Source organism: Arachis stenosperma, chromosome 6 (assembly GCF_014773155.1).
Source record: "Arachis stenosperma cultivar V10309 chromosome 6, arast.V10309.gnm1.PFL2, whole genome shotgun sequence".
Taxonomy (NCBI): domain Eukaryota; kingdom Viridiplantae; phylum Streptophyta; class Magnoliopsida; order Fabales; family Fabaceae; genus Arachis; species Arachis stenosperma.
Genome location: NC_080382.1, coordinates 134,894,993 through 134,922,644, shown reverse-complemented (window position 1 = coordinate 134,922,644; position 27,652 = coordinate 134,894,993). Strand labels below are relative to the sequence as shown.

At 37.6% G+C, this 27,652-nt stretch overlaps 1 protein-coding gene across 1 annotated transcript; it reads left to right on the top strand.

Annotated features, from left to right (window-relative positions):
* The first annotated feature begins 12,012 nt into the window (after positions 1–12,012).
* Positions 12,013–14,379, top strand: LOC130935557 (stearoyl-[acyl-carrier-protein] 9-desaturase 6, chloroplastic-like). The gene is made up of 2 exons (XM_057865352.1): positions 12,013–12,717; positions 13,664–14,379. The coding sequence occupies exons 1-2, from the start codon at positions 12,133–12,135 to the stop codon at positions 14,231–14,233; spliced, it is 1,155 nt and encodes a 384-aa protein (XP_057721335.1). The 5' UTR covers positions 12,013–12,132; the 3' UTR covers positions 14,234–14,379.
* Positions 14,380–27,652: the final 13,273 nt, after the last annotated feature.

Sequence of the window (27,652 nt, the reverse complement as noted above, 5' to 3'; positions counted from 1 at the left end):
GGATGTCCGCTGAGCTTCCTTGGTCTATTAGGGTTCTGTGGAGATGGGCATTGGCTAGGATCATAGTTATTACTACTGGATCATCATGTCCAGGGGTTATTCCTTGCCCATCTTCTTTAGTGAATGAGATGGTAGGGAGATTGGACGATTCTCCTCTGACCTGATAGACTCTCTTGAGGTGCCTTTTGCGAGAGGATTTTGTGAGTCCCCATCGCGCGAACCCCCCTGAGATCATATGGATATGTCTCTCAGGAGTTGACGGTGGTGGGTCTCTTCTGTTGATATCATCTCGCTTCCTCTTCCCATGATTGTCCGACCTTTCCATGAGATATCTGTCAAGCCGACCTTCTCTGGCCAACTTTTCTATCACATTTTTAAGGTCGTAACAATAGTTCGTGGAGTGACCATATATTTTATGGTACTCACAGTAGTCGCTGCGGCTTCCCCCCTTTTTATTTTTGATGGGTCTGGGGGGTGGCAGCCTTTCAGTGTTGCAGATTTCTCTGTATACATCCACTATTGAAACTTTTAGAGGAGTATAAGAATGGTACTTCCTTGGTCTGTCGAGATCGAGTTCTTCCTTCTTCTTGGTCTCCCTCTCCCTCTCTTTTATTGAGGGAGGGTGCCTAGGTCGCCAACTTAGGTCTCTCAGCTTAGCATTTTCCTCCATGTTGATGTACTTTTCAGCTCTTTCCTGCACATCACTCAAGGAGATGGGGTGTTTTTTGGATATGGACTGCGAGAAGGGGCCTTCTCTAAGCCCATTAACTAACCCCATTATTACTGCCTCGGTGGGCAGATCTTGAATCTCCAAACATGCCTTGTTGAACCTTTCCATATAGGCTCGTAAGGATTCTCCGACCTCCTGTTTTATTCCCAGGAGGCTCGGTGCATGTTTCATTTTGTCTTTCTGAATAGAGAACCTCATCAAGAACTTCCTTGAGAGGTCTTCAAAGCTGGTAACTGACGATTGGATTTTTGACGGTTTAGAATTTCACTAATGAAATCTCGTTGTAAAGTATAGTTTCTAAACCAAACAATAATCCTTTCATACAAAAAGTTGTTTGTCACTAGCACAAAAATTTATAAACCGAAGTATTTAGACCTCGGGTCGTTCTCCCTAGGATTTACAATAAAGTGTTTTGTTATTGGTTGTGAGTTATATTTGGGGTTTTAGATGAGAAACATGAATAGTAAATGGTAAGAAAACTTTATTAACAAAATGGTCTTGGCAAGATTTGGTTGTCAAGGGTCTTCATCATTATCACTAGCCACAAGTATGGTAGTTGCAAGGATTAATCCCACTTAGTCATCCTTAAATCAATTAACAAAGGAAAGTCAAGTGAGTTATATCAATCCTAGTCCATAAATCCTAGCTTTCCACTAATTGGATTTAATGAAGGCTAGAGTTAATGGCTATCAACTAGCAATCAATTGGACACTAGTGACTCAAGAAATCCTAAGTTACCTTCTCAAGCCAAGAACATAAAATCCTACTCTAACATCCTCTCAAGCATTTCATCAAACACTTGGAGGGTAATGAAAGAAAGCATTTTTATTTGTAAGAATAAAAGGAATCAACAACCAACAATTACAAAGAATTAACAAAACAACAATCAACAACATCACAATCACATGAATTATCTCAAATTGCATTATTAAAAGAAAACAAAAGAACAAGAATATCTCAATTACAAAACCTAGAAACAAAATAAGAGAAATTACAACAAGAGGATAGGGATAGAAAGAAGAACCAAAGTGTAGCAATCACCACTTGAAGGTAGAAGTAGAAGGAGACTTGAATTAAACCTAGAATTATGAGATCCTAATCTAACCCTAATTCCTAATCCTAGAGAGAAGTGAGAGCTTCTCTCTCTAAAACTAACTCTAACTCCTAAAACTAAGCTAATGATAAAAAAATATCTAAAGTATGAAAAGTATCTAAAAGTATGTTGATTCTCCTTCAATCCTTGGCTTAAATAGCATCAGAAATGAGTTGGATTGGGCCCACAAGGCTTCTAAAATCGCTGGCCACATGTTGCATTAAGTGGGCTAGGTGGCAGCAACGGCGCGTGCGCGTACTTTGCGCGTGCGCGCCACCATATGTGTAGCAACTATGGCAAATCTTATATCGTTTCGAAGCCCCGGATGTTAGCTTTCTAACCCAACTGAAACCGCATCATTTGGATCTCTGTAGCTCAAGTTATGGTCAATTAAGTGCGAAGAGGTCAGGCTTGACAGCTTTTTGGTTCCATCATTTCTTCATGAGTTCTCCAACTTTACATGCTTTTTCTTCATTCCCTTGATCCAATCTTTGCCTCCTAAATCTGAAATCACTTAACAAACATATCAAGGCATCTAATGGAATCAAGGTAAATTACATTTAGCTATTTTAAGACCTAAAAAGCATGTTTTCACTCTTAAGCACAATTAAAGGAGAATATACAAAATCATGCTATTTCATTGAATAAATGTGGGTGAAAGGTGATAAAATCCCCTAAAATCAATACAAGATAAACCGTCAAATTGGGGTTTGTCAACCTCCCCACACTTAAACCAAGCATGTCCTCATGCTTAAACCAAGAATGAAGCAAAGGTCATCAACATTTATTCAATGTAAATAAACTATATGCAACCTAAACTATATGCAACTAAATGCGAAATGGTTTTACTTACTTGGTTAAAAATAAATCAATCTCCAAGACATATATGCACAAGTAGGGCCAAGATCATATAACGATTCATGAATCCTACCAATTCGAATATCAAAATGAAGTTCAAGTAAACTTGCAAGAAGAATGCTCATGAAAGCCGGGAATCAAGGAATTGAGCATCGAACCCTCACCGGAAGTGTTTGCACTCTAGTCGCTCGGTGTTTGGGGTTGATTTACTCAATTCTCCCCTAATCATACTTTCCAAGATTTGTTTATCTTCTAACAATCAACAATTATTCAATGCATGCATACATGTATCATGAGGTCTTTTCTTTAGGTTGTAATGGGGCTAGGGTCAAGGTAGGATCATATATGGCTAGTGGACTTAGGATTTGAATCTTTGATTAACTTAAACTTTCCCACCTAACCTATATAATGACCTATACAATTAAGTACTAATCTAACTACCCATTCCTCACTTTTTCACATACTCATGCATTCTCTTTTCATTTCACAACACTTATGCATTGATTCTTATTGAGCTTCACTTTGGGGCATTTTGTCCCCTTTATTACTTTTCTTTTCTTTTTTTCTTTTTTTCTTTCTTTTTTTTCTATATTTTTTTTCTTTTCTTTTCTTTTTTTTTCTTTTTCACTTTTATTTCTCTTTTTTTTTTTTTTTCTTTCAAACTATACACAAGAACATCAATGCATAAGATCTATACATTTAATCAATACCTGAGTATGTACTAATTCCCCAATATAAAAATACAAAACACAAACACCCTTTTATCCCAACCAATATTCCAAAGTTCCCACACTTGAGTGATACTCACACACACTAGCCTAAGCCAATCAAAGATCCAAATTAAGGACATTTATTGTGTTTTTTTGCTTTAAGGCTTGTAATGTGCTAAATTAAAGAACAAGTGGGTTAAGCGTAGGCTCGAATTTGGCTAACAAAAGAAGATAAAAGGTAAGGCCATTTGGGTAAGTGAGCTAACGAAATGATGGCCTCAATCATATAAATGCATGAATACACAAAATAATGGACATAAAGAATCAAACAAATCAAAGATTACAATCATAGAAAGAGAATAATGCACACAAGAAGGGAAAATAAGTGGTTATAAGATGTAACCACACCATTAGGCTCAAATCTCACTTGCTTGTGTTCTTAGCTCAAAACCATGTTCCAAAATACATTCTTTCAAGCAAGTTTAACAAATTTTCTTTTTCAAATTGGTAGGTTGCCATAAAATGGTTTCTTGGGAAAGAAATCATCATCCTAACCAAGTAGTCCTAATAAGAAGAAGGTAGTAAAATATGTACAGATTCTAACTAACATGCTACCTATCATGCAATGCAATAACTAATCTAACAAAGAAAACTAAGAATTGGTGTTGAAAAGGAAATTGTTACCCATGGAGATCGGTCGAACGACCTCCCCACACTTGAAGATTGCACCGTCCTCGGTGCATGCAAAGAAGAGCAAGGTGGATGGGTTGCTATAATTGATGAGTTTCTTCAAAGGGTTGTGCGGATGAACTTGTTTGTTGCCCCATTTAGAAGCTTTCTCATTCCTTTCCTTCTTGGTGGCCAACCTAGAAGGAGAGAAAAAGAAAGAAAATTAAGCCTATAACAAAGACATCAAAGCAATTAGAACATAGGCGGGGGCTAATGCCAAGTAGGAGTATGGTCCTCTACTACATGGTAGCTACAACATGTGAGTAAAAAAAACAATATAAGCAAAGGGCATATCAACTAATACTTGATGCAAGATTAAAGTTAAAGCATGAAGAGTGTATTGAGCATCAAGTTCAAATGAGAATAAGTGGGTCATGAAAGACAATATGAGGTCATATCAATGCACAAAGACACAACAGTCATACAAGATAAAGCATTGATTTAAAAGTTTCATCACCCAACAATATCAAACAAGTCAAGAAGCACCAAAATAATGTAAGAATTTCTCAACAATTGAGTGTAAGAATCCAACACCATTATTGAAATGACTAAAAAAAAACCGAAAACATGCTACAAAAACTAAATGAAAATGGGAAGAGTAGAGGTATGCGAATGTGATAAGCAAAAGAAAATGGAAGGGGAGAAAAAAACTCTTTTTTTTTTACCGACGCGTGCGCGTCATGCGTGCTTACGCGTCGATGTGCATATTGGTTGAAGGACGCGTACGCGCCAGGTGCGCGCACGCGTGCATCGAGTTAGGCCGGAGGCATAGTGTCGGCCTAAGTCTGGCACAACTCTCGGGTAAAAGTACCAGGAGTGCAGATTGTGCAATCGACGCGCGCGCGCACAGTGTGCGTGCACGTGCATGCCAATTTAAGATCATGTGCGCGTACGCACCAAGTGCGCGCACGCGTGCATAGGCTTGTGCCTTAGGCCCAATGTTCGCACAGTGCAGGCCTAACTCTCAGGTTTTTGGCCGGAGGTGAACTTTTGCACCCACGCGTACGCGTACAGTGCGCGTCCGCGTGGGTGGTCAAAAAATGCTCAGGTGCGCGTACGCGTTAGGTGCGCGCACGCGTGGATGGTGTTCTGTTTTTCAAAATTTTTCTAAGTTCTTGCACCAATCCAAGCCTTTCAATCCTCCAAACAACTACCAAAACACCCTAAAACCTTATTTATCATATTATACTTCTAACTAAACTTAACAAACCAATAAAAACATGAACTTAAACTAATTCTACCAATATGTACAAAGAAAGAAAATGAAAAGATGTTACCATGGTGGGGTGTCTCCCACCTAGCACTTTTAGTTTAAGTCCTTAAGTTGGACATTTGAGGAGCTTATTGTCATGGTGGCTTATGTTTGTACTCATCCTTGAATCTCCAAGGATCTTTGCTTCTCAATTGGTTGACAGAATTTCCAACCATCTTCACCAAACTTGGGTGAAGTTCTCCCCAAGATATGAGCTCCCAAAATTGGTCTTCATGTTGTGATCCGGGATCCCATATCTTATTTTCACACCCATCTTCTAGTTGATCATCATGATTCAACTTGGGTGGTAGGCATATAGAATTCTCCTTTATGTACCAAATTCTCCTTCTAGACCCATACAATTTAGCATTCCTCCAACCATAGTATTTATGCCTTGAGGGTTTAACCTTAATGAGCCTAACATTCTTTTTCCAACCATTACACCACTCCCTCTTACTCTTCACTCCACAAAGAGCTCTAAGTTGACCATCATTTTCAATCAACCCATATTCAAGTGAGAAAGTGAAGCTTAGGGATAGAAATTTTACCCACTTGAATGTTATGTTAGGTGATGGTGGCTTGGGAAGGGGGACCTCCCCACACTTAGCCATTGCGATGTCTACGCTCTTGTGCTCTTTCCTTGTAACTTCCACCTCTTGACAACTTATATCAACCTCAACCTCTTCCTCTTGGTAGCTTCCTTCCAATTTAATATTGTCTTCGTGGCTTACCAAGGGTATGGGAGGTGAGGTATCTTCTTCCTTACCCTCTATGTCAAGCTCAATGGGAGAGGATTCAATTGTGGATAGGAACTCATCAATAATTGAATCCATCTCTTGATCAACCTCTTCAAAGTCTTCAATCATGATGTGCTTTGGAGGTTGCGCACCCTCCTCAACATCAATGTCAAGCTTCTTGGAAGAGTTTTCCATGATGGTACATTCCCATGGACTCTCAACGTCTCCTAAATCTTCAACCACTTCTTCCTTTTCTTCAATAACCATAGGCTCCTCCAATTGCTCTAATACAAAATAGCCTCCCTCATTTTCCACCGGGTTTTCCAATCTCTCCTTCATGCTATGATCTTCAATGGATTCTTCACATGTGGCCACGGAAGCACCTTGAGTGTTCAAAAATTTGTAGGCTAAGGTAGACATTACCTTGGTCAAGTTAGTCACAAACTCTAGGGTGTTCCTTTGCATATCCGCTTGTCCTTGAAGTAGCAATGTGAGAGAGTCATCTATTGGGACTTGGGGTGGATAAGAGGGTTCATTATTTTGGAGAGAGGGTTTATAGTAGGAAGGTGGTTCTTCTTGGTAAGGGTATGGAGATGGTGTGCATTGAGGTGGTTCTTGAGAGTAATTGTGTTGGAATGGTGGTTGTTCCATGTATGGTTCATATGGCTCATAAGGTGGTGGGTATGGTGGATAAGGATTGGGGTCATATGGAGGGTTTTGGTGATATGGGGCTTGTGAGCAAGGTGGTTCAAAATCATGTTGAGTGGGTAGTTCATAGGCATGTGGTAGTGGTTGTTGACAATCACAATAGGGGTTACCACATCCATTAGATTGATATGCATTAGGATAAGAGTTGTACCCATAAGGAGTTGGAGGTTGTTGCCAAGAAGGTTGATCAATCCCTTGAGGCTCTTCCCATCTTTGGTTGTGCCCAAATCCTTGATGCATATTACCATTGTAGTTCCCATTTCTTACAACATAATTTGAGCCAAACTCATAGCCAAAGTGAGGATGAGAATTCATAATAGCAAAGAAAACAAAAATTAACAAAGATAAGCAACGAAGTCCTAAACCTAACGAAAACTAACAAACAAGCAAAAGACAAACATATTCACAATATTCACATATGTACAATAACCAATAACATAACACCATTACAAATCCCCGGCAACGGCGCCATTTTGACGATTGGATTTTTGACGGTTTAGAATTTCACTAATGAAATCTCGTTGTAAAGTATAGTTTCTAAACCAAACAATAATCCTTTCATACAAAAAGTTGTTTGTCACTAGCACAAAAATTTATAAACCGAAGTATTTAGACCTCGGGTCGTTCTCCCTAGGATTTACAATAAAGTGTTTTGTTATTGGTTGTGAGTTATATTTGAGGTTTTAGATGAGAAACATGAATAGTAAATGGTAAGAAAACTTTATTAACAAAATGGTCTTGGCAAGATTTGGTTGTCAAGGGTCTTCATCATTATCACTAGCCACAAGTATGGTAGTTGCAAGGATTAATCCCACTTAGTCATCCTTAAATCAATTAACAAAGGAAAGTCAAGTGAGTTATATCAATCCTAGTCCATAAATCCTAGCTTTCCACTAATTGGATTTAATGAAGGCTAGAGTTAATGGCTATCAACTAGCAATCAATTGGACACTAGTGACTCAAGAAATCCTAAGTTACCTTCTCAAGCCAAGAACATAAAATCCTACTCTAACATCCTCTCAAGCATTTCATCAAACACTTGGAGGGTAATGAAAGAAAGCATTTTTATTTGTAAGAATAAAAGGAATCAACAACCAACAATTACAAAGAATTAACAAAACAACAATCAACAACATCACAATCACATGAATTATCTCAAATTGCATTATTAAAAGAAAACAAAAGAACAAGAATATCTCAATTACAAAACCTAGAAACAAAATAAGAGAAATTACAACAAGAGGATAGGGATAGAAAGAAGAACCAAAGTGTAGCAATCACCACTTGAAGGTAGAAGTAGAAGGAGACTTGAATTAAACCTAGAATTATGAGATCCTAATCTAACCCTAATTCCTAATCCTAGAGAGAAGTGAGAGCTTCTCTCTCTAAAACTAACTCTAACTCCTAAAACTAAGCTAATGATCAAAAAATATCTAAAGTATGAAAAGTATCTAAAAGTATGTTGATTCTCCTTCAATTCTTGGCTTAAATAGCATCAGAAATGAGTTGGATTAGGCCCACAAGGCTTCTAAAATCGCTGGCCACATGTTGCATTAAGTGGGCTAGGTGGCAGCAACGGCGCGTGCGCGTACTTTGCGCATGCGCGCCACCATACGTGTAGCAACTATGGCAAATCTTATATCGTTTCGAAGCCCCGGATGTTAGCTTTCTAACCCAACTGAAACCGCATCATTTGGACCTCTGTAGCTCAAATTATGGTCAATTAAGTGCGAAGAGGTCAGGCTTGACAGCTTTTTGGTTCCATCATTTCTTCATGAGTTCTCCAACTTTACATGCTTTTTCTTCATTCCCTTGATCCAATCTTTGCCTCCTAAATCTGAAATCACTTAACAAACATATCAAGGCATCTAATGGAATCAAGGTAAATTACATTTAGCTATTTTAAGACCTAAAAAGCATGTTTTCACTCTTAAGCACAATTAAAGGAGAATATACAAAACCATGCTATTTCATTGAATAAATGTGGGTGAAAGGTGATAAAATCCCCTAAAATCAATACAAGATAAACCGTCAAATTGGGGTTTGTCAGTAACCGACCTCGGGGGGAGGCTATCAAACCACTTCATTGCTGCTTTCGATAGAGTGGTCGGGAAGGCTTTGCATCGCGTAGCGTCGGAAGCATCAGCTAGGTACATCCGACTTTTGAAGTTGCTCAGGTGATGCTTTGGATCCGTGGTTCCGTCATAGAGGTCCATATCAGGGCTTTTGAAGTTCTTCGGAACTTTTGCCCTCATTATGTCTTCGCTGAAAGGATCCTCCCCACCTAAGGGCGGCTCTTCCTTTTCGTCACGGGAGTTGCAACCTTTGAGGGAGGATTCTAACTTTAAGAGTTTTCTTTCTAACTCTTTTCGTCGTTCCATCTCCTCTTTTAGGCTCTTTTTGGTTTCCTTTTGTCGCTCCCGTTCTTGTTCTAACTGTTCCAGGCGACTGTGGACTAATCCCATGAGTTCAGTCACATGGGATGGTCCTTCTTTTTCCGATTCGCGCCCTTCTAAGGAGTTTACCTTCGGGTTTTTTACTCCGGAGGTACCTTCCCTGTGTTGATTATCAATTTCCTGGTGGAGGGTGAAGTCCGCATCATTATTGCCTGTATCCAGATTCTCTTGCTCAGAATCTGTCTCCACATGGCCTTCTTCGTGGGATCTGTCCGCCATCGGTGGCTGATCTCTCGGGTCTCCGGCAACGGCGCCAATGTTACGGTAGGTAACCGGAGATTGATGGACTGGACGGTATTTGGCCGGCCCAATCGTCTGCGGATGGTAGCTTCCGAGCAGGACGCTGGAACCTCCTTCCGACTTGTGTACGTGAGTGAATGGGGGGTGGTACCTGCGAAGACACTCCAATGCTTAAGTTAACAAGGGTGTGAGCAAGTTTAGAATGTATTGGGTTTAGAGATACCTGAGGGATGTCAGGGTATTTATAGGGATGAACCAATAACCACCGCTGAAGTAGTGCCACCCTTTTAGGGTGATAACCGTCCCTTTATCTTAGGGAGGTTAAGATTTGGCTCCCGGAAGTGGTTAGAGAGATTTTAGGGGCAGTTACTCATTTGGATTGATGTTAATCTGCCAACTGTTCTCTGTCCTGACTTCTTTAGAGTAAATCGTAGTTAAGACCGACTTCTTAGTACGAAGGTCGGTGCTCAGCAAGGCTCAATCCTCTGGACTAGGCCTTTCGTTTGGACCTGGGCCTTTATTATTGGGCCAGGGTATGAACACATATATTATATATTAAAATTATATATATATCGGGACGGGTATTACCTACGGATTTTACTAGGTAAACAATGATTTTAGTGAACAATGACTTTAGAATTGATTTAATAAAGTAAAAAACATTCTACTCCCAAATTACCTCCTAAACTCTAACATTATGATAACCATCCGACGGCATCCGCACTCCCAGTGAATTGAACATCCGACATATCCATTGTTCACATTGTTTAGTATTCTCATTGTTTACTTATATCTTTTCATTACCTAAATTTGACCCCACCCAAGTAAAAATCTGCCCCAAGCGAATAGGAGTAAAATGGATATCCGCAGGTTCAGGTAGTGTTATCATCCCTATCAAGGAGAAATCTAAATTCATTTATCTAGCAATCTTATAGGCACATCATTGTGCAATAAATCAAGTCCGAGTTCAAAGATCTAAATAAATTTAAGGGTTAAGTAGAATTTTGGTCTTTAAAGTATAGTTTGAAATTTTTTTTGTCTTAATTTTTTTTTACATACAAAATCGTTCCTAAAATTTAACTTGATTTTAAAATCGTCATTGCTTTAGAGACCAAAATCATACGAAGGTGATAGCGGAAGCAGAGACAGAGATAGATGTGGATCGTGGACAGCTTATTATTCTTCTTCTTCCTTTTTTTTTCTTCTCCTCCTCTTTTGCAAGAGCATAAACACTCTCTTTTTCTTATTTTTTCATTTTATAATTTTTTTGTTATGAGTAATTTAGTTCAAAATTTTAATATTTAAGTAAAAAAAAAATAATTTTAAACTTTAGAAACGATTATATATGCAAAAAAAAGTTATGAACAAACAAAATTTTTTACCAATATTTTAAAGAATAAAATCATACTTAATTCTAAATTTAATCTAACATGGAACCATTAATTAGAAAATCAAATATGAATAAGGATATTTCCAAAGCTAATGTTTTTGCAACTTGGCAGCATCCAAAGCCTTGGTCATTGCAGAAACACATTTGGATAATTTATACTAAGCTATCTGCAATTATGTTTGAAGAAAGCTAAATAATCCCATATTTGCATGTAATACAATTTCCTCCAGTGTGTTGATGGAGGAGTGATCTTTATACTCTATCAATGTAATTAAAATTATAGTAAAATAAAAATAATCTATTTCATTTAATTATCACTAAGTATGATTTTATAGAACTTTAAGGAGAACTATAATGTAAAAGGCTAACAAAAAAAAATAAAAAATCTATAGTAGTGATTCTGGTAGACAAGACATTATTCGGCTCAATGTCAACAACTCAGCATATCACATATCCAAGTGTGAATCTGTGATGAAGTTTATTAAATGTCATCATACAAACTTTGTTGGAGTGTCCTTAGAATTCCAACTCATCTTATTTTGATGGTTTCTTTAAACATGTGTCACACATTGGAATAATGAATTTTTTTTATTAAATAGAAAATCATTTCAACGCAGTCCTCAAACTCAACAAGTGAAAAAACTAACTCATTAGATACTAAATTAAAAATATAAACTAAATTTCACTAAGATTAAAGTATTTAGGTGTATTGTAATTTATTTGAAAAAAAAATCTAGAAAAATGGTCTTTATTAATGTCTCGTGGTAAGCTAATAAAAAACAAAATTTAAATTTAATTAAAAACAAAAAACTTAGTAAAACAATACAAGGAGATTTATAAGGCCCCTAAAAATCCACAGGAATCATTAATCAATCCTTTCTCTCCAACTATTCTACCAAAACCACAGCACCCCCTGTTTTACAAACCCCACCAATTTCTATTGGCACTTTCAATGCAACTTACTAAACAAATAGTTTGTCTTCAATGTCGATAATACCCTCCCTTGTGGGACCAGCACTTCCTCTAATTATGGACAACATTTTCTAAACCAAAAATAACCAACCAAATCTAATCAGTAATCACAATTTATTTTTCCAATGTGCAAGGATTCATTTACCCACAGAAATATCACAAAAGAGATGTTCATTACTGCACATTTCTCCTACAAATATTTATGACCTTGCTCACTCTAACACCATTTCCATCCTCAAGCAAGAGAAAAAAAAAACATGCAAATGCAAATAAGTTCCTTGCGCACTCAAACTTTCTGGCATTCACCTGCTCAAAAGTATGGCCGCCACATCATGGCATTGCCAAGAGCGGCCGCCATTGCGGCACCGCCTCCCTTGAAATCCCAGAAAACCCACTCCATGGCACCAGAAAAGATCGAGATTTTCAAGTCACTGGAAAACTGGGCCTCAGAATGTGTGCTACCGATGCTGAAGCCAGTAGAACAATGTTGGCAGCCACAGAATTTGGTGCCAGACTCATCGCAACCCTTAGATGAATTCACCGATGAGGTGAAGAATCTCCGGCAGCGCACTGCGGAGATTCCGGATGATTACTTTGTTGTGTTGGTGGGTGATATGATCACGGAGGATGCTCTACCTACTTATCAGAGCATGATTAACAACTTAGATGGGGTTGGGGACGAGATCGGGTCAAGCCCAAACCCGTGGGCCGTGTGGACTCGAGCTTGGACGGCTGAAGAGAATAGACATGGGGATTTGCTCAGAACTTATTTGTATCTTTCGGGTCGGGTTGATATGTTGATGATCGAAAAAACAGTGCAATACCTCATTGGAGCTGGCATGGTATAAGTCTTTTAATTTCAATTAAATTTAATTATTATCTGATATTTGAGGTTCTGAGATGTGATTTACTATAAAATCTCAGTAACTTTCATTTAATAGTGTTTAATTTACTGTACAAAATTAATGTTAAGTTATAATTTTAATAAGTATTATTTTCCATAAATATAAGTTGCTAATTCTACAAAAGCTTATATATTGAAAGGAAAAGTCTAGGGGCAGTAATTTTATTGAATTTTGGCCAGCATGTAACCAGCAGAGGAGCCATTGGATGAAATCTCACACCAATCTCACACCATCAAATCATCATTGATGACTAGTTGATGGCTAACAATCACAAAAATTGCTGGCCCTAGCATTACTCATATTTAAAATTGTGTGACTAGTTTCATTTTGAACTTTATTAATAACATAGTGCTTTTATTGTCTATTTTAGTGTATATTTCATTGAAAGATATAAAAAAAATTTAAACAAATGAAATTGTTTAAACAGTTGGAATCATTAGATAAAATTTGAATAAAATATTAATAAATTAATGTTTTATTCAAAATTGAAGCTCTAGTATTCAATATGTATATCTTAACCTTTTTTTTAATCAACTAGAGCGTTTTTAGAATTTTAGCTCTCACTTTGCAAAAAAAATATATACGATTTTTACAATGGCAAAATCAAAATTACAATTTGAGTGTTTTACTTAAACACTTGTCAAGACAAATAATTGTGGAAAGTCACATGCAGAACTTTAAGTGAAGTTAACGGAATCTGAATTTTTACCAAAATAATTACATAAAAGATAAATAATTAATATTTAAAAAATGAGTTAAATGTTAAACTAAAAGAATTAGATTAAATATAGTTAAAATATAATATTTTTTTATTTAATTTTATCAAAAAAATAAAATTATTTATTGATATTATTCCAAATTTGATTATGTTTGAATTTGACAGGATCCAGGAACCGAAAACAATCCTTATTTGGGGTTTGTGTACACCTCATTTCAAGAACGAGCCACCTTCGTGTCACATGGAAACACAGCCCGGCTAGCAAAGGAGGGTGGTGATCCTGTGCTGGCTCGCATATGTGGGACCATAGCTGCAGATGAAAAGCGCCACGAAAACGCATATCAAAAGATTGTTGAGAAGCTTCTAGAAGTGGATCCCAGTGATGCAGTTGTTGCAATAGGAGACATGATGCAGAAAAAGATCACAATGCCAGCACACTTGATGTACGATGGGAGTGACCCTAAGTTGTTCGAGCACTTCTCCGCCGTGGCGCAGCGATTGGGCGTGTACACGGCCAATGATTATGCTGATATCTTGGAGTTCCTTGTTGGACGGTGGAGATTGGAGAAGCTAGAAGGATTGACGGCTGAGGGAAAACGAGCACAAGATTATGTGTGTGGGTTATCTCAGAGGATCAGGAGGCTGCAAGAGCGTGCTGATGAGCGAGCACGCAACATGAAGAAGTCGCATAGCGTGAAGTTCAGCTGGATCTTTAACAAGGAAGTGCTTTTGTGAGTTGAGAGTTTAGACATGAAAATTATGTACTAGGCTTTGCTTGCATCACAAGAAACCTTGGTTGGTAGAGAAATATGTGATATGGTGGTGTTGGTAGGTGGCACTTATGCATGCTAATAAGAATGAACATAGCTTTGTTTGCAAAATTGTTTTCAACATAGTTCTTTCTCGTAATTTACGATGTACGTCGACACGGAACTCCATATGGGATATGTGTCATATATATATATATATAAAATATAAAATATTTTTTAATAATATTTTAATATTTATTAATATTAAAATATAAATTAATTTTTTAATTTTATTTTAATTATATAAAATATTTAAAATATTTTTGTTTTAATAAATAATAGTATATATTATTTTTAAATTTATTTTAAAATTATATATTAAGAATAAAATTGAATATGTTGATACGTAAGAGTATTTAGATGTGTTTAAGTATGTTTGGAAAAAAAATTTATTTTTTATTAATACACACAGTTGAAATCAAACCCGAAAAGTCGAATGTCATATTCAATACGCAGACACGATAAGTGTAATGGATAAAATTAAGTGAGACTTTGGGTGTGCATTGCATTGATAGGAATTAAATTGGGAATAATAATAATAATAAGAATAATAGATTTTGTTTGTAAAAAATACAAATAATTAAATTTTTGTTTATAATTTCGTAAATATCTTTAACTTTTTTCTTTTTTTTTTTCATATTTCTTCCGTAATCACCGCCATTCGCACTTTTCTTGCATCTCCCCTTCCTTTTTCTCCCTCGTCTTCACCTCCATTGCTGCTACCTTTGCTGTCTATCACTGCTCCCACACCTCCTAGATGGAATTAAAGGTTCTAAGCCACATACATGCCTTCTTCTCAGAAGAGTTATTTCCATTTACATAAACCAAGCCACAAAATCAACATCCAAATAGTTGAATAGTATCACCTCAACTGGTCTTCTATAATCGGCGTCAATCGCCCCTACACCAACGTTAATCAAATGCTTCAATGCAAGTCTCAATTGGAGAGCTATAGAGAAATAAACCCTCCCCAAAAATTAGCACCAAAAACAAATTTAAAACCATAACCCGAACAAAAATAAAAATGAGGACGAGTTCACTCTACCACATTAATCCTAATCTTTGGGAATCAGGGCCTCTCTTTCGATGAGGACGAGTTCACTCTTTATCGCACTACTTGCTGACATAGATCTGATGGGGTTGACGATGATGGCCACCGAAGAGAACCTCAGTCGGTGCTCTAATTGATTCTTGCTCTGGTTGAAACTTTGCGGCGAGACGGATGCATCTGCTCGATTACGTTGGGGATGAGGCTCCTCTGATGGTGTTTCTGGTTGCTGTGATTGTGGGATGATGAGAGATTAGGTTTTGAACGCTCGATGGGACTAGGGATTAGATTAGTTGATGTGGCCAGCGTTGGTAAATGTGGCTTCTCTTTGCTGCAAAATGTGCGGTGTATGCGGCTGGGGCACAAATGCGACTCTAGAAGCGATGATGATCAGAGTAGGCAAGGAGAACGGCGTTACACTACATGTGTTGCTCCAGGCTTTTCTTTCTCGAGCATTTCTGCTGTCTTGAGAGGGAGAGATACCTGGAGAGATCATAACCGGTGAAAAGAGGAGAAGTCCTAGAGAGAAGAATGGCATAAAAGCTTCTTTACACGGAGGAGAAAAGTGAGGTGGTGGTTATGGAATAAAAAGAAAGAATGATGAGGAAATGAGACGAGTATTTACGGAATTATGAATACAAATTTAATCATTGGTCATTTTTTACGAACAAAATTTATCCCATATGGATATAACTTCAGTTTTAATTTTTTATGGTTAGTTTTGTCAGAGTTTGAATCTTTCATGGTCAAAAATGGTTATTTCTAATAATAATATATAAAGGTTAACTAATTTTAGTTAGTCGAATGGTCAACTCACTTGTTCACTTAAGTAAGTGACATGGGTTTAAATTCTGTCTTGTGCATGCAGCAATTCATTAGCCAACGACAGATTATTAAATGGAGTTCAGATTTATAACGAATTAGTCCTTATCATGTCGAGTGGAGAAATATTGTAGACAATGCTAGTAAAACTTGAGTGTTTTTTTAATATGTAAACTTTTTTTATTTTAACTCTTGACTAATAGTTTATGTCTACTGTGATAACCAAAAAAAAAAGTTTTAAAAAAATCTTTGACTCTCTCGTGCTATATATACGAGTCAATAAAATCTTAGAAGAAGGAAGTGCTGAAAAAGTTTATTATTTTTCATTCATTCAGGTTCTCAGATTTTTTTATTTATTTATTGTATAACTATAATTTTTGAATAATTATACAATTCTTTGTAAATTGTACTAATATAAGTTTATTTTTTTATATCATACACTAGGTGATCAAACACTTAAATCTGATTAGTTTTCACTTTCGATAAAATCTTAGTACGAGGATCTTAGATCTTGTATTTGTATTTTATACATATTATCGTTGTAATCTGATTCATTAGTTATTAAATTTAACTTGTGCAATTTTTCAACAATTAATCAGTTTAAAATACATTATTGTATTATGTTTGGTTTAACTTCGATCAAACTTTAAACTATTAAACCTCTAATTCTATCAGTTCAATTATCCATTCAGTTTTAAAAACCAAAACGTTTTGTATCATGTGTTTCTTTTTTTACAAATTCAAATCCACAATTACTAAGCATGTGGGAACTTTGAGCAATCATGGAGTTTTGTGTATAATTAGATTATGTTTGAACCTCAAAAGAAAATCACTACCAGCAAAAAGTTCTACCAGAAACACAAATCAAACCAATAGGGGGATCAACAAAATACATACACATAATCTAGTGTTATCTTGCCAACTTTGGACATTAAAGTATTTTTGCCTTTTTATTAATATTTAAATAAATATTTTATAATTTTAAAATTAATTTTTAAAAAGATAATTTTAACCTTTTAAATTTAAATATAATTTTTTAGTTTTACTCTTTTTAAATTTAAATTAAATTTCTAATTCAAATTAAATAACTTTAATCTTAAAAAATATTTTAGTTTTTTAAAATTAATATCAAAAAATATGTTTGATTTTTCAATTTGTTAAACCTTTTATAATAATGTTATAATAGTCTTTTTTTTTAAATGTTATAATAGTTTAATATGAGTAATATTAATCCAAAAATATAATGGGCTTTTAAAATGGTCCAAATTGAAATAATAATCTTGATCCAAACAAATTTTAAATAAAAAGAACACAAAATAAATATAAGTGTTAACTTTTGTTTTAACTCTTTAAAAATAAATATGAGTGTGAACTTGGTTTACATTAAGAGGTTATCTAGGACAAAAGCATAATATTGGGTGGAAAACTTATATGTCATATCTAAAATAAGGTGATCAATTGTAAAAAACGTAAATTAGTTATGTGGCCTAATAAAAAAACGAATAGTCAATTTGAGGATTATATGATATATAGTAGGTTTAATTACTTTTTGGTCTCTATAATTTCGTGAAATTTTTAAATTAGATTCCTAAACTTTTTTTATTTTAATTGGGTCTTGCGCCAAATTTTTTTTCCAATTAAGTCCCTCTTAGTAGTAATCGACTTAATTTTATAAGAACCCAACTAAAAAAATTAGTAAAGGGACCTAAATAAAAGGAAAAAAAAGTGTAGGGACCAAATTAGAAAAATAATTTAGTGTAAAAACTCAATTAAAAAAAATATAGGGACCTAATTGAAAATTTTGCAAAACTATAGAGACCAGTAAAATAATTAAACCTATATAGTATAGTACCCTTCAAACAATTAAATATTTTTAAAGAATTCTAACTAATTTTTAGAAAAAAAAAATACTCTCTATGGCATAATAAACATTTAGTAGGTATGTCATTTTGTTTTATTAGCAAAGATAGATAGTAAAATTATAAATTTTTACTTGTAAAGTATTTAGAAGGAAAAAAGTGCTAAAGATATAAGCCTTTAAAACACAAACTAATTAATATATAAAAAAACGAAGAAAAAAAGTTGTTGTGGTACATGAAGAAAATAAGTTATTATCATTTGAAAAGAATGAAAAACTTTTTGAAATATATTTATTGAATTATTATCCTTTATATATTATGTATTTTTTATATACTTTTATTATAAAAAAATTAGTATAAAAATAATTTAGGTAATAGTACGAAAGAAAGCTGGTGAAAAAATATATATATAATGCAACTATCACATTTATTGTTCTATTAATAGTAGCTAACACTCCTCTTACTATTATTATAAAACTATTAAGTACTCTTTGACATGAAAAATAGAAAACTTTATTTTCAACTCTAAAAGTATTCATTAGATTGGCTCATTTAAAACATAAGAATTTTTTCACTATCTCATTGGCTTTATTGAAAAAGCGATTGACCGTATTTTGAAATTTTTTTTTTAATTTTTTGATGCATTTAAACAACGTCAACAGCAAAAAAAATATTTTTGCCTTTTTATTAATATTTAAATAAATATTTTATAATTTGAAAGTATTTGTTACTTTTCTCTTCTCCATAATTTTGGTTTCTCTTTTTCTCTTCTCCATAATTTTGGTTTCTCTTCTTTTTTTTCCCTTAAGATTTTAAGACATTGAATATAATGTAATATATAGATTATTTTTTTATTTGTTGTAATTTTTTTATAATAAAAATACATAAGAAGTACATAATATATAAAGGATAATAATTTAATAAATACTTTTTAAGGAATTTTTTATTCTTTTCGATTGAGAACAACTTATTTTCTTCACGTATTACAACTACTTATTTTTTTTTTGTTTTTTTTTTACATTAATTAGTTTGTGTTTTAAAAGTTTATATCTTTAGCACCTTTTTTCCTTCTAAATAATTTACAAGTAATAATTTATAATTTTACTATCTATCTTTGCTAATAAAACAAAATGACATACTTACTAAATGTTTATTATGCCATAGAGAGTATTTTTTCTAAAAGTTTGTTGGAATTTTTTGAAAATATTTAATTGTTAGAAAAGTACTATACTATATATCATATAATCTTCAAATTGACCATTCATTTTTTTATTAGGCCACAGACCTAATTTATGTTTTTTACAATTGGCCTTATTTTAGATATGACATAAAGGTTTTCAACCCAATATTATACTTTTGTCCTAGATAACCTCTTAATGTAAACCAAGTTCACACTTATATTTATTTTTAAAGAGTTAAACAAAAGTTAATACTTATATTTATTTTTTGTTCTTTTTATTTAAAATTTATTTGGATCAAGATTATTATTTTAATTTGGGCCATTTTAAAAGCTCATTATATTTTTGGATTAATATTACTCATATTAAACTATTATAATATTTTAAAAAAAAGACTATTATAACATTATTATAAAAGGTTTAAAAAAGCAAACATATTTTTTGTTATTAATTCTAAAAGACTAAAATATTTTTTAAGATTAAAGTTATTTAATTTGAATTAAAAATTTAACTTAAATTTAAAAAGAGTAAAACTAAAAAATTATATTTAAATTTAAAAAGTTAAAATTATCATTTTTAAAGATTAATTTCAAAATTATAAAATATTTATTTAAATATTAATAAGAAGGCAAAAATATGTTATTTGCTATTGTCGTTGTTTAAATGCATAAAAAATTAGAAAATATTTTTTTCGACACGGTTCATCGCTATTTTAATAAAGCTAATGAGATAGTGAAAATATTTTCATATTATAAAAGAACCAATTTAATGAATATTTTGAGTTAAAAATAACGTTTTCTGTGTCAAAGAATAGTTAATAGTATATGTTCATACCCTAACCCAATGATAAGGCCCAGAACCCAACGAAAGGCCCAATCCAAAGGATTGAGCCTCGCCCTATACCGACCTTCTCCCTACGAAGTCGGTTCTCACCACGACTTACCCCAAAGAAGTCGGGGACGAAGATTAGCTGGCAGATAAACACTCATTCAAATGAGTAACTGCCCCTAAAATCTTTCTACCCACTTCCAGAAGCCATATCGTAACCTCCCTAAGATAAAGGGACTGTTATACACCCTGAAAAGTGGAACTACTCCAACGGTGGTTATTGGTTCACCACTATAAATACACTGACATCCCTCAGGTATCTCTAAGTTCCAATACTCTCTAGACCTGCTTGCACCCTTGCTGACTTGAGCGTCGGAGTGTCTTTGCAGGTACCACCCCCATTCACTCGTACTTACAAGTCAGACGGAAGCCCAGAAGCACGATTCTCTTCGAAGATTTCTCTCCACTAATGATTGGGCCAACCTAACGAGTCAAGCCCATTACTTCCGGTTACCCAACGTAACATTGGCGCCGTTGCTGGGGAGCCGAGAGATCAACCAGTAATGGCGGACAACTCACTAGAAGATGGACATACAGCGTCTGATTCCGAGCAAGAAAATCCAGATACCGGAAACAATGACGCAGACCTGACCCTTCATCAAGGAACCAGCGACCAGCATAAAGAAGGCACCTCTGGGCTCAAAAACCCAAAGACAAATTCCTCGGAAGGACGAGAGTCCGGAAAGGAAGGGCCACCCCATGCAACCGAGTTAATGGGGCTGGTCCACGGCCACCAAGGTCGTCTGGAGCAACTGGAACAGGAACTAGAACGACAACGAGAGGCAGAGCGAAACCTCAGGAAGGAAATAGAACGACGAAAAGAGTTGGAAGAAAAACTCACAAAGCTTGAATCCTCCCTTAAAGGCCGAAACTCCTGCGGAAACCGAGAAGAGTCGCCCTTGGGAGGAGAGGACCCGTTCAGCGAGGACATAATGAGGGCGAAGGTTCCAAGAAACTTCAAAAGCCCTGATATGAGCCTCTATGACGGAACCACAGACCCAAAGCATCATTTAAGCAATTTCAAAAGTCGGATGTATCTGGCCGATGCTTCTGATGCAACACGTTGCAAGGCTTTTCCGACCACCCTGTCAAAAGCGGCGATGAAGTGGTTCGATAGCTTCCCTCCAAGGTCGGTTACCAGCTTTGAGGATCTCTCAAAAAAATTTCTGATGCGATTCTCCATCCAGAAGGATAAAGTAAAACACGCATCGAGCCTCCTGGGAGTTAAACAGGAGGTCGGGGAACCTCTGTGTGATTACATGGAAAGGTTCAACAAAGCGTGTTTGGAAATTCAAGATCTGCCCACAGAGGCAGTTATCATGGGATTAGTAAATGGACTTAGGGAATGACCCTTCTCACAGTCCATATCAAAAAGGCACCCGACCTCTTTCAGTGATGTATAGGAGAGAGCGGAAAAGTACATCAACATGGAGGAAAATGCCAGACTGAGAGAGTCGAGTTGGCGACCTGGGCACCCTCCCTCAATAAAAGAGAGGGAGAGGGAGCCCAAGAAGAAAGAAGACCTCGGTCTCGACAGACCCAGGAAATATCACTCTTATACTCCTCTAAAGGTTTCTATAGTGGACGTATACAGAGAAATTTGCAATACTGAAAGGCTGCCGCCTCCCAGGCCCATTAAAAATAAAAAAGGGGAGAGTCGCAGCGATTACTGCGAGTACCATAAAATATATGGTCACTCAACAAACGACTGTTACGACCTCAAAAATGTGATACAAAAGTTGGCCAAAGAAGGCCGACTTGATAGATATCTCATGGAAAGGTCGGACAATCATGGGAAGAGAAAGCGAGATGACACGGATAGAAGAGACCCACCACCGCAGACTCCGGAGAGACATATACATATGATCTCAGGTGGATTTGCGGGAGGGGGACTCACCAAGTTCTCTTGCAAGAGATACCTCAAGCGAGTCTACCAGGTCGGGAGCGAATCGCCCGACCTTCCCACCATCTCATTTACAAAGAAGGATGGGCAAGGAGTAATCCCTGGACACAACGATCCAGTGGTGATAACCATGATCCTAGCCAATGCCCATCTCCACAGAACTCTAGTAGATCAAGGAAGCTCGGCGAACATCCTTTTCAAACCCGCGTTTGACAAGCTAGGGTTGGATGAGAGGGAGCTAAGAGCCTACCCCGACACCTTATACGGGCTAGGCGACACGCCAATAAAGCCACTGGGATTCTTACCCCTTCATACTACCTTTGGAAAGGGGGAAAAATCCAAAACTCTGAGTATAGACTTCATAGTCATCAATGTGGGGTCAGCATATAATGCCCTAATCGGAAGAGCTACCCTAAATCGACTCGGAGCGGTGGTATCCACCCCCCATCTCTGCATGAAATTCCCGACAACAACGGGGGTGGCAACAGTGTGGGGAGACAAGAAATTGGCAAGAAAGTGCTACAATGAAAGCCTGAACCTGAGGGGAAAAGGCAAAGAGGTTCACACCATAGAGCTCGGCGGTGCAAGGGCCAAAGAAGAGTTGCGACCGCAGCCAGGAGGAAAAACTGAGGAAATACAGGTCGGCAAAGAGGAGGGGAAAAATACCAACATAGGAGCCAACCTAGGGGAAACCCTGAAGCAAGGGTTGACTAAGCTTCTAAGAGACAATTCTGACCTCTTTGCCTGGAAAGCTTCCGACATGCCTGGGATAGATCCCGAGCTTATGTCCCACAAGCTCTCGGTGTATCCAAGATCCTGACCTGTACAACAGCGAAGGCGCAAGCTCGGCCCGGAACGAGCCCTAGTGGTGGAGGAGCAAGTACAGGCACTCCTAGAAGCCGGCTTCATCAGAGAAGTTAAGTATCCAACATGGCTAGCAAATGCAGTGCTAGTCAAGAAGCAAAACGGCCAATGGAGGATGTGCGTCGACTATACCGACTTAAATAAAGCGTGTCCCAAGGACCCTTATCCACTCCCAAGTATTGATACTCTAGTAGACTCTAGCTCGGTGTATCAATACTTGTCGTTCATGGATGCCTACTCGGGATATAATCAAATCCCTATGTATGAGCCAGACCAAGAGAAAACATTGTTCATCACGCCCTGAGCAAATTTCTGCTACGTGGTCATGCCATTTGGATTAAAAAATGCAGGGGCCACATACCAAAGGATGATGAACAAGGTGTTCGCCCCCCACCTCGGGAGCTTAATGGAAGTCTACGTAGACGACATGCTAGTAAAAACTAAGGAAAAAGCTAATCTCTTGACAGACCTCTCGCAAGTCTTCGACACCATAAGGTTACACGAGATGAGGCTAAATCCCGCAAAGTGTACCTTCGCAGTGGAGGCCGAAAAATTCCTAGGGTTTATGCTGACGCAAAGAGGGATTGAAGCAAATCTCGATACGTGTCAAGCTATACTGGAAATGAAGAGCCCGACTTGCTTAAGGGAGGTTCAACAACTAAACGACCGACTTGCAGCCCTCTCTAGGTTCTTGGCAGGATCAGCATTAAAATCCCTTCCACTGTTCTCTTTATTAAGAAAGGGATGCCAGTTTGAATGGACTCTAGAATGCGAAGGAGCGTTCCAAGAGTTCAAAAGGTTCTTGAGCCAACCTCCAATCCTAACCCGACCTCTAGTTGGGGAAGATCTCATCCTATATCTGTCCGTAGTAGACAAAGCTGTCGCATCAGCCCTGATAAGGGAGGACGAGGTCGGACAACATCCAGTGTACTTCATCAACAAAGTTCTACAAGGCCCCGAACTAAGGTACCACAAACTGGAGAAATTTGCTTACTCCTTGGTAATAGCCTCACGGAGGCTACGGCCTTACTTTCAAGCTCATACGATAAGAGTCCGAACGAACCAACCCATGAAGCAAATCCTCCAAAAGACGGATGTTGCAGGGAGAATGGTTCAATGGGCAATAGAGCTCTCCGAGTTCGACTTGAAGTATGAAACTCGGACAGTAATCAAAGCCCAATGCCTCACCGACTTCATAGCAGAATACGCGGGAGATCAAGAGGAAAAGCCAACTGCATGGGAACTCTATGTAGATGGATCCTCAAACAAGACAGGAAGCGGTGCAGGCATAATACTGGCTGACGAAAGGGGAACCCAAATAGAGGTATCCCTCAAATTTGAATTTCCAGCTTCAAATAATTAGGCAGAATATGAAGCCCTGATTGCAGGACTGAAGCTGGCAGAAGAAGTCGGTGCAACTAAAGTGATGATATACAGTGACTCTCAAGTGGTGACCTCCCAGATAAATGGAGAGTATCAGGCTAAAGACCCGAACATGAAAAGATACTTGTAAAGAACTCTGGAGTACCTCAGGCACTTTGCAGAAACCGAGGTTAAGCACATAACCCGGGATCTCAATAGTAGAGCAGACGCCCTCTCCAAGTTAGCAAGTACCAAGCCAGGAGGGAATAATAGAAGCTTGATCCAGGAAACTCTCCAAGAACCCTCTGTGGTAAAAGTAGAGGACAAACGAGATGTCCTTGAGGTAACTGGGCTAAATCTCGGATGGATGAATCCCTTGGTCGAATACCTGAAATTCGACATCCTCCCCAAAGAGGAAAAAGAGATTAAGAAAATCCGGAGGGAAGCACAACATTACACTCTGGTGAAAAATATCCTTTATAAAAGAGGAATATCAACGCCATTGTTGAAGTGTGTGCCAACCTCAAGGACCACTGAAGTACTAGGGGAGGTTCATAATGGGATCTGCAGAAACCATCTCGAAGCCAGGTCGCTAGCTAGAAAAATAATCCGAGCTGGATTCTACTGGCCGACCTTGCAGAAAGATGCCACAGAATTTGTGAAAAAGTGCCAACCATGCCAAATGCATGCAAATTTTCACATGGCTCCCCCTGAGGAGCTCATTAGTATAACTTCTCTATGGCCCTTCGCAAAGTGGGGAATGGATTTGTTAGGTCCTTTTTCCTAGGCGCCAGGACAAGTCAAATACTTAATCGTCGGAATAGATTACTTCACAAAGTGGATAGAATCAGAACCATTAGCCATCATCACAGCCCAAAGAAGTCGGAGGTTCCTCTACAAAAATATCATCACAAGGTATGAAATACCTTATTCTATTACTACAGATAACGGAACCCAGTTCACCGACTCCACCTTTAGAAACCTAGTGGCCAGTATGAAGATCAAACACCAGTTCACCTCGGTGGAACATCCCCAAGCAAATGGACAAGCCGAGGCAGCCAACAAAGTCATATTGGCAAGGCTAAAGAAAAGACTACAAAAAGCAAAAGGAGCCTGGACAGAGGAGATCCCCCAAGTATTGTGGGCTTACCGGACGACACCACAATCTGTCACTGGAGAAACGCCCTTCCGACTTGTCTATGGTGTAGAAGCTATGATACCAGTGGAAATCAGTGAACAAAGCCCAAGGGTGATCCTCCATGATGAAATCGGGAACATACAGGGGCACAAAGAGGAACTTGATTTGCTCCCCGAAGTCCGAGAGCAAGCCCAGATAAGAGAAGCAGCACTGAAACAAAGGATGACTATTAGGTACAACAAAAAGGTCATTCGAAGGAGCTTCGCCGCAGACGACTTGGTCTTAATCAGAAATGACATAGGAGTCAACAAGTCTGGGGAAGGAAAGCTCGCCGCTAATTAGAAGGGACCATACAAGATTAGTAAAGTCCTAGGAAAAGGCTATTATAAGGTGACCGGCCTAAACGGCACCGAGTTATCAAGGTCGTGGCATGCTTGTAACATGAAAAGTTACAATAGTTAAATGTGAACTCTACTCCCTGATGTACTCTTTTTCCAACTTCACGATTTTTTCCCAAAAATCAAAGGGTTTTTTATGAAGAAGGGTTTTTAACGAGGCATCACAGTAGAGACTAAGGGTGAATAGATTATTAAAAACCCTTAGTAACAGTAAGGTACCTTCCCAAATAAATAAAGATCTTTTACAATATCTCTTATAAATTCCTTCTCGCCTGTTTTTCTTTCTACGAAACGCGCCGACTTAAGCTCGACAAAGCGTGAAAATCCCATGAACCGACCTAGATGGTCGTCAGGATAAAACGACGAGGTACAAGTCGGTGTAAAGAGGTTATAAAGGTTGTTCGTGAGAAACTCGGAGACACTCCGACTCATAAGTTGAAATGAAAAATCGAGTAGGAGAAAAAACGCATCGCAAAAATAACCTAAGTCATAGGAACTCAATGAATCAAAAAATTAAGTATAAGGAATACCAAAAAAAGATCGAAAAACCTATTAAAAAGCTAAAGCTAAAGGCTGTCCTAAGCCCTTAAAACAAAAAGGCTCAAAGGGACAGATCGAAAAACCTATTAAAAAGTCAAAGCTAAAGGCTGTTCTAAGCCCTTAAAACAAAAAGGCTCAAAGGGGCAGACGGCCTAGAAAAAGGTTTTCAAAAGATCAAAGCGGTTTTTCAAAAATGCCAAAATCAGAAAAGCATGCACACCAAAAGGTAACTAAAACCCTTATCTAAAAAAGGGTACTTTTTGTTAACTTAAACCCTTATCCAAAAAGGGTATTTCTAAATATTTTGTTTACGGCCTTAAGAGGCCAAGGAAAATGTCAACCAAGTCACCACCACAAACATAAAAAGAGTTTAAAAAAGAGGGGACCCACAGGCCGGGCCCCTATATAGCCAACAAATTTTTAGAGAACATCACCACCAGAGTCGGGAAGAGCAGTCGGAGCGCCATCAGGACCAGGGAGAGAAGTGTCCATAGGAGACGGAGAGGAGGTTCTGTGAGACCTTGAGGAACTCGGAGCATCCTTTGGAAGAGAGGGGACTCAATGATTCTCTGCCCCCGAGTTTTCAAATCTGACTCAGAGACAACCTCGAGAGCAGGAGGAGAACTATGGCACCATCAATGACGACCTTGTCAGGATCCAAAGGAGAGAGATTCAGGTCGGGAGCAAGGACTCTGACCTGCTCCTTAAAAATCCTCCAGGCCTCCTCGGCTCCTTCAGCAATAGGGTCCTCCAACTCGGTGTAAGCATTCCGAGAATTCAACAAGTCCTTCCTCACCTCCACGAGGTCCTTGAACAAGCTCGAATAACTCTCATGCGCCTTCTTCCTCAAGCCCTCCTCCATATTACATTGGGCTTGTAACTTGCTCTCCTTCTCCCGAAGGCCATCCCTCTCCTCCTTCAACTTAGCGACCTCCTCCTTCAACTCCTTCTCCTGTTTCTGATATATGAGAAGCCTTTCCTCCAACTCTTCAACCCTCGAGGTTGAACCCAGAGAGCTAAGAGGAGTCTTCTAAAAAATATCAAGAAACTTGGTGCACACCACCGCCGCCTTGACATTCTCCTGAGCCAGAATAGTGAGGTTATTTCGAATAGAAACATCATCCATACCTATACGGTTATGGGGATAGATGTATTTTCGGATAAATGTAGGAGCATCCACCTTAGCCTCACCTTCAAAAGAAGAGCTAGACTCTAAAGTCTTACGCTTCTTCTTCTCTGGCTCAGGAGAAGGTCGGGAGGGAGGGGGCGGCTGAGAAGAAGTCGAGGAGGAAATGACGATGGGTTAAGAAGGAGTCCCCAAACTTCGGGAAGAAGGGGGAGGAGG

Coding starts and splice junctions, on each gene's coding strand:
- LOC130935557 (XM_057865352.1), top strand. CDS start 12,133: ATGCAAATGCAAATAAGTTCCTTGCGCACTCAAACTTTCTGGCATTCA. Junction 12,718..13,663: donor ACCTCATTGGAGCTGGCATG/GTATAAGTCTTT, acceptor TGAATTTGACAG/GATCCAGGAACCGAAAACAA.